Raw genomic sequence first — 7,664 nt, forward strand, 5'->3', positions numbered from 1 at the left:
CTCATGCATGGAAACTAAATCCACAGGTCTTCATCATGATGACAAGGAAATGGGGATGCCTAGACATAGATATTTTGGCCTCCCCTCACAACTGCCAACTACAGAGAATTCTGCACAAGGACTTATCACTCACAAGCATGGAAAGTGGATGCCCTAACAGTTTATGCCTTTCCACCACTGCCTCTCCTTCCCAAGGTGCTCCTAAAAGTCAGAGAAGAGAAGCCAAAAATGATTCTGATTGCTCCAGACTGGCCACGCCAGCACTGGTACCCAATCCTAAAGAGCTTGTCTCAAGGCCCAGCCTGGACTTTACCTCAAATTCCTCATCTTCTGACTCAACAAAACAATCAGATCCTGCACAGCAACTCAGAACCTTAAATCTGGCTGCATGGCAGATAATATAGCCACTCAGACCACACCTCTCTCTAAAGCTGTTATGGATGTCATTTTGGAAGCCAGGAGGCCCAGCACCAGGAAATCTTACGCAGAAAAATGGAAGAGATTCTGTGCTTGGAACCAGGCACAAGGGCTTGAACCACTCGTTCCAAATATTCCTTAGAGTTTACAATACCTAACTGAGATGCTGGACAAAGGCCTATCCTCCTCATCAATTAAGATCCATGCCTCTGCCATTTCAGCTTATTACAATACGGAACCTCCTATTTTCTCTCCTCCACTGCTAAGACAGTACCTCAGAGGGGCAAAAAACATAAGACCCCCCCCCCCAAAGAGAGCACAGATACCTACATGGGACCTCAACTTTGTCTTTAGAAAAGCTCACACTGCCTCCTTTTGAGCCAGCCAATACAGCTGATATAAAATTCTTATAATGGGAAAACTGCTCTGCTCCTAGCAGTAACTTCAGCAAGAAGAGTCTCCGTTGCAGGCATTAATGGCAGTGGAACCTTTTTATCATTTTTCATCCAGGCGGGGTTTCTCTAAGGACAAGCCCAACATTTATGCCAAAGGTAGTATCCAGTGTGGCTCTTAAACCATTCATTTGCCAACATTTTTCCAAATCCCCAGAATAAAGTGGAGAGACTTCTGCACTCTTTGGACATACACAGGCAGCTACGCTTCTACTTGTACAAAACAAAAGCTTTCATAAAAACTGAGCAGCTGTTTGTAACATATGCTGCAGGATCACAAGGAAAGGCCATTTCAAAGCAGACTATTTCAAAATGGATAGGACACTGTATTTGTTTCTGCTGTGCACAGCATGGCAAGTCAGTGCCTAAGAATATTAGACCACACTCTTTACCAGGGCAGCAGCCACTTCAGCAGCCTTTCTCAGAGGAGTACCAACCAAGGAGATTTTGGAGGCTGCAACTTGGAGTTCCGTGCACACTTTTTTTACCAAGCGCTACCACTTACCTCTTTACTCTAAATCCAGAGCAGGCTTTGCCAGTGCAGTTCTGCAAGGCCTCCTAGCCACTCTTAATCCTATTTAGACCCAGCCGCCCAACCTCAGCTTTGGGAATTCAACCCAAGTGTAATGACTGCAACAGTGACACACGAACATAGTACAGTTGTGTACCTACCATAAATGTAGATGTTAGAGTGTATTCACTGTTGCAGTCCAGGTTACCCACCCACCATCCCCATTTCTTTGCTGGGACTTCTCTATACTTCTCTATCCTATACAACCTATGTGGTGTATTTGCTTGTAGATGAAGGTATTGTTTATTTTGCTGTATGTTTTTTATAAGCCATGTGTATTGCCTACCTTCTTGGGGGCACCTGACGTCTAGGGCAAGAAAAACTGAAGAAAATGGCATCGGCTGCATCTTATATACCCCTGGCGCACTAACGTCAGGGAAGAGGCAACAGCAACTGACGCCGGACCAGGACTTTGGAATACAGGCCGACTGCGGGTAGCCTGCCAGCAGGATAACCCAAGTATAATGACTGCAACAGTGAATACACTCTAACACCTACATTTATGGTAGGTATACAACTGTACTTTTCTCATTGCAACTCAACTAGACTCCCACTTCATAAATTCCATAACATCCCTGCTAGGCAACCAACCCAATACACCTCTTACTCTTCCCATCTCTACTCCTGGTAATCCTGACCCCTTCTGCTTTACTTCCATTCAAACAAGCTACACAAGATCTCTTGGCTAAACTCAAACCCTGCTGTCTGGCTGCTGATCAGCTCCCAAATGAGTTTCTGAAAATTACAGCCCCATCTTTTGCTAACCCCCATATCTATCTTGATCAATTGCTCTTTTTCTGAGCACTGACCCAATTCTATGGAAAGTATCCCACATTGTCCCACTCCACAAAGGTGGTTCTTTCAAAGACCTGACCAACTTCCACCATAAAGCCATTCTTTCCCCCCCCAGCAAAACTTTAGAAAAATGCATCCACAAACATCTCCTTAACAGTTTCCTTTCTAACAATCTCTTGTCCAATTCACAACACTGCTTCAGACCCAGACATAGTACTTCCACTGCCCTAATCTTTTACTAACACCATTCATCTCCTAAATGAAGGCCAGGCAAGTCTCCTCTATCTTTCTTGACATGTCAAAAGCCTCTGGCACTGTGTCCCATCAACTTCTACTCAAACTCTCTACCTACGACACCTCATCATCTCTGTCTTGGTTTCTCAGCTATCTTTCCAGTCAGTAGCAGGACACCAAGTGACAAAACACACACTCACCCCTACTCCCCAATCTGTTGGTGTTCCCCAAGGTTCTATACTTGGCCCTCTCCTCTTTATCTTATTCACAAATGACCTCAGCTCTGCAACCAATCTAGCCAACATCGTCCAATATGCTGACGATGCTGCCCTTGTATGCTCTGTCCCCAAACCCCAGGAACTTCAGTTAAAAATGCAGTCATCCTTCCAAAACATAGAAAAGTACCTATCAGAACATAATTCTAAACCCTAATGAAACCAAATTAATGATCGTAAAAAATAAAAAATCCAGACCTTGCCATGCCCCTCTGTCAATGCACTCCTCAAACGGAACCAATATCGAACCCACAACTCATACTAAACTTTTATAGGGGTCACTATTGAAACGCTTTTGATAAACATGTCTTACAATCAAAGTACACATCAGGTGGGCATCTTTTTATATAGGGCCAGACCATATCTTGGACACACTACCAGGCTTGCTACTGCCCATTCTCAACTGCTTTCTTTCCTCTATGGATATCATATTCTCGCCGACCTTCGCAAATCTGACCTAAATCTAGAATCTTGCTATAACAAAATTGTAAGGATTGCCACAAGTGCCCTACACAGGACTCGCCACTTTACTGTGCTGTCTCACCTAAACTGGCTAGAACTCCCCAACCTTATTGCTGTCAGCCAACTTACTATGGTCCACGAGTTAATACACCACTCCACAAATTGTCCTGCTCTTTCCAATCTTGGCCAAACTACTCTCAATCCGAGGACCCTCAGATCTTCTAATAAACTAATGCTAAAGGTCACCCAAAACCAAAACTGCCACGGGGACTGTCTTTATTCCAGTAAAATTGATTTAGAATACTGTACCTTGTACCATTACTAAAAATCCTCACCATCAGGAGTTCAAACACCTAGCTAAGCATTGGCTGTGCTCCTGTCATACGCTACACTCATCCCACTCTTTCTACCCTATAAAGGTTTTCACACCCTTGCTACAACTTCCAACTTCTCTCTGATCTTACTTTCTAAGCTTCATTCTTATTAACCTTTTGTATCCAAAATAATATCCTGTTGGAATCTCCAAGTTCTTGTCTACCATTACTATTTGTAAAACATGCTAATTGTCTAGTAGCATAAGTTCCCTAGCTGAACCTAAGTTTGTAACTAAATCTGTGTTTTTAATTTCAGATAAACTCTTTAATCTGAGTCATATTTTTAATATTTCATATAAATACTGTACTGCTTTCTGGAGTTTTTCTCCTTGGGCCTCTGCTGAAAATGGGTTCCTAGCTCAGTCGGACTTTTCCCAATTAAGAAATGTAATAAATAAAAAAGTACTTGTTCAATATATCTATCAGATTCAGCAGTCATCAAAGAACTCCCACCCCGCATTTGCAATAACCTTGACTGCATACTACACACAGCTGCTTTACTATGCAAGATGCAGTTTATATTCTGAAATATTTAATGTAAATATTAAAGTTCTTGATTTTCCCTTTGTGGAGTTTTATGCTTTCAGTCCACTCCCAATTTTGAGAGTCAACAAAAGTCAAATCTTTCTCAACCAACTTTTCTTGATAGCCATATTTCAGAAATGTGATTGCTTTAGTCTCACATTTACTCACTAATTTGGTCTTCCTGTTCGTCTGCATTTCCGGTGCCCACCTGTGGTTCAAGTTCAATGTACTCCTGATTCTGTTGGTAAACGCTTTTTGTGTGTGTGTGTGAAGAATTTTCCTTTGAAACATTGGAAAAGGTTTTACTGGTAAATTCTTCCTATCTCTGAAAAATGAAAAGCGGAGACCCTTTCTGTTTGATAGCTCTTGTTAAACTTGTACATTTCCCATCTAGCCTGTTCTGCATCAAAAATGCCTAATCCTCCAGGAAGCATATTCCAAGCAGCTTGGATCTCATACCTGTCTCTACATTTCTTTATCGCTGGGATAAATTTGCTTCTGTTGTGATTGGCCTGCATTGTAGAATTATTTTCCAACTTGTGTTCACAATTTTTTAATTTTTTACTTTCCCCTATTTTGTCAAGATCAACAAGATCAACTCTCTTTGCATGCTTGCTATTTGCACAGGTCTATTTTGCTTTTTCTTGATTGCTTTTTCAGTCTGGTTTGTCTAGTAGGCTTGTCATGTCTCTCCCAATTGTGACATTGAGTGTGTTATAACAGTCCAGTTGCTTATTTGTGCTTTTCTAAAATTAATATAGTCTGTCCCTCCCAGTTTCTCCTAAAGTTAGAAAATCTGTTTCTCTTTCTTGCTAGCTCTCTTTTTTCCATTCTTTTTTTTCCAGCCTTTTCTTTATTGTATTCTCTGGTGCATTGATACTTTTTCTTTTTAGTTTAACTTTTCTATCTTACCTACCCAAAGCTGAAGCTTGAACTGCTTTTTGCCGAAACTGCTTTTTTTTTTGTGATGTTTGTTTTCTTCCCAGTTATTTTTTTCTGCCTTTGTTTTCTTTCAGGTTCTCAATTTCTTATTTGTTGGCATCCAAATGGTGTACTTACTAGCCAGTAACTGAATATTACACTTATTTCTCTTTTGCTTTTTTTTTCTTTCTTTCTTTGATTTTACTGATCAGTAGTAACAGTCTTGTGTATTTGAGCTTTTATGTTGAATGTATTGATATGTATTTCATTAAATTTTATATTTCAAGAAACACTTATGACATAGGAAATCATACATGTAAGTAAATCAGCCCATATTGACATATTTTTATTTGCAAACATTATGCATAATTTATAACATAGTCATTGTCATATCATTGCCAAACAGTCTTCCAAATACATATTATTAAACCTCAGTCCTCCTCTCCAAATTTAATTATTACTTGATTTCTTCCTACCCTTTTCTAAAGATCCCATTTCCAGTTTTCTGTTAGTCTTCACTACTTCTAGTACAGTTGGTTTAGACTTTTATTTCCTTTTTCTAGTAATTGCTTTTTTGGCAGCCACCATAATTAGACTCAGCAAGGCTTTACTATGTCAAGACAATTCTGATGCTGTATCTTAGCTCAAATAAAATAATTTCCTTAGTTACACCAATTTGCTCAGCCAGTATTTCTCATAGTCGTCTGCAGGGAGTTTTCAAGTAGTGAGTTGGCAGACTTTAAAGAGCTGTGTTGGTAGATAACATTTCATTGGAGGAACTGAGAAAATGAAGTAAATTTGATTGGCAGACAGTTTACCCAGTAGTAACACATCCATTGACAGGTTTTTATACATTTTGAGGACTTTGTAACTGCCATGTACTGTGCTAAACTTTCTACTTATTGTAACTTGGTAATAGCTGGAATGAGGTGGTGGTGGTCAATTTACCTGTGAAATATAAGACTTGATCTCTTACAGCTGAACTTGTCATCTGTTCTGCTCAGAATCGTTTACCCAGTAGTAACACATCCATTGACAGGTTTTTATACATTTTGAGGACTTTGTAACTGCCATGTACTGTGCTAACCTTTCTACTTATTGTAACTTGGTAATAGCTGGAATGAGGTGGTGGTGGTCAATTTACCTGTAAAATATAAGACTTGATCTCTTACAGCTGAACTTGTCATCTGTTCTGCTCAGAATCTTTTGTAGCCAAGTGTCAGGAAAGTAGCCATGCCAAGATCTGTACAGGGAGAGGGTGTGGTGGTAAACAGCTAGCTAACTTTTCTTTCTGATACCACACTTTTAGAATGTTGGCATCTAATGCGGCTTCCTCTGTGGTAGTATGCTTATATACGGAGTTGTTCACAGTACTTAAGCATGTTTGCTTCTTTTTCATCAGATAAGGATTGCCTTGCAGTGATAACTGTATGTTGCTGTTTTTCTACATTTGAAGAGCTTCAGAACACTTCCTTCACTGATGGTTCTGCATTTATTTTCTGTCCTCGAAAGTTACATTGCTTATGAAGTAAATGTTTGCTCACTAAGAGAGATGCTTCTGCCCACCTTAATGGTTAAAGTTATGTTTTTCTCCCGTTATTGGTTCTTCATAATTGGACCAGTGGCTTCATCTTCCAGCACTAAGTTGACCAATTTGGAGGAGGCAAGAGCGAGGCTTCACTGGTGAGGCAAAAAATCTTAGATGCTCATTCATTTCATTCTTTCACCAGTGAGCTCTCACAGAGGTGAGAGTCTGGTATTAGAGTTTAGTCTGCAAATATGAAATCTGTCCCAACCCCTACCCTAATGTCTTGTGTAATTTACACTGTGAGCTGCTTCTTGGAGATGTATGCATGCCACCACACAGTTTGTTGGCTGTACTGTGCTCTGCTTGCAGCTTGTATACATTAGGCCGTTTGCTACATTCTGCACGGATACCTGCATTAAGGTAGTAGTACAGAAGTTTGAACCATTACTTTTTCACTTCACTCATCCCCATCCTTCTCCATGTAGTCCCTCAAATGCCCAGGGTACTAGTCAAATATGGGGTTATCTGAGGATCCATTGAGGGTTTTGGGAAACGCATTGGTATATTAAGCCTATTAATTGTTAACCATGTATTGTTTTCCTTTCAGGTAACCAAAGGAGAAACCCTCACATAAGTAATTTCGGTGCAGAAGAGTGGGAGTGAACCTGATTGAAATATTGCAGAATGGATACTGAATAAGCCAGCAAACTTCTTTAAGACTTTAAAAACTCTTTGCAGTGGTTTAAATGTAAAACTTTTGAGTGGAAGTCGTGGGTGCTAGTTAATCACCAACCAGCACATTTCATTTCTGGTAGTCTGCTCAGATGTCATTGATGATGAGATAACTTTGCAGTGGCCTAAATTTCATGAATGTCCAGTTCCACATGTGGTTTATTGTTGCTGGCTTTGCATGGTTTCATCCAGCAGTAGATTAACAAAAGCTATGCAAAGTGAAGAGGATTGCCTCATTTGCCTTTGAGAGGAAGTAATTTCCTACTAGCTGGGAAGTGCTTGGATGTACAGGAGGATATCTGGGCTTTTACACCTGTTTTGAAAAGGGCACTTAAGCAGTGGACCATTCCCAAGTATGATTTTATGTTAATGGTCATC

The 7,664-nt window shown here is 40.2% G+C and overlaps 1 protein-coding gene across 1 annotated transcript in view; it reads left to right on the plus strand.

Annotated features, from left to right (window-relative positions):
- Positions 1-7,664, plus strand: part of BRK1 (BRICK1 subunit of SCAR/WAVE actin nucleating complex) — a 155,436-nt gene that overhangs the window by 146,989 nt on the left and 783 nt on the right. Inside the window, exon 3 of the mRNA XM_044077599.1 lies at positions 7,162-7,664. This exon is cut by the window's right edge and continues 783 nt beyond it. Within this exon, the coding sequence (XP_043933534.1) occupies positions 7,162-7,188 (27 nt within the window). The 3' untranslated portion in view covers positions 7,189-7,664. The remainder of the gene's footprint in view (positions 1-7,161) is intronic.

Source organism: Protopterus annectens, chromosome 7.part0, assembly GCF_019279795.1.
Source record: "Protopterus annectens isolate FY-2018-M chromosome 7.part0, PAN1.0, whole genome shotgun sequence".
NCBI lineage: Eukaryota > Metazoa > Chordata > Ceratodontiformes > Protopteridae > Protopterus > Protopterus annectens.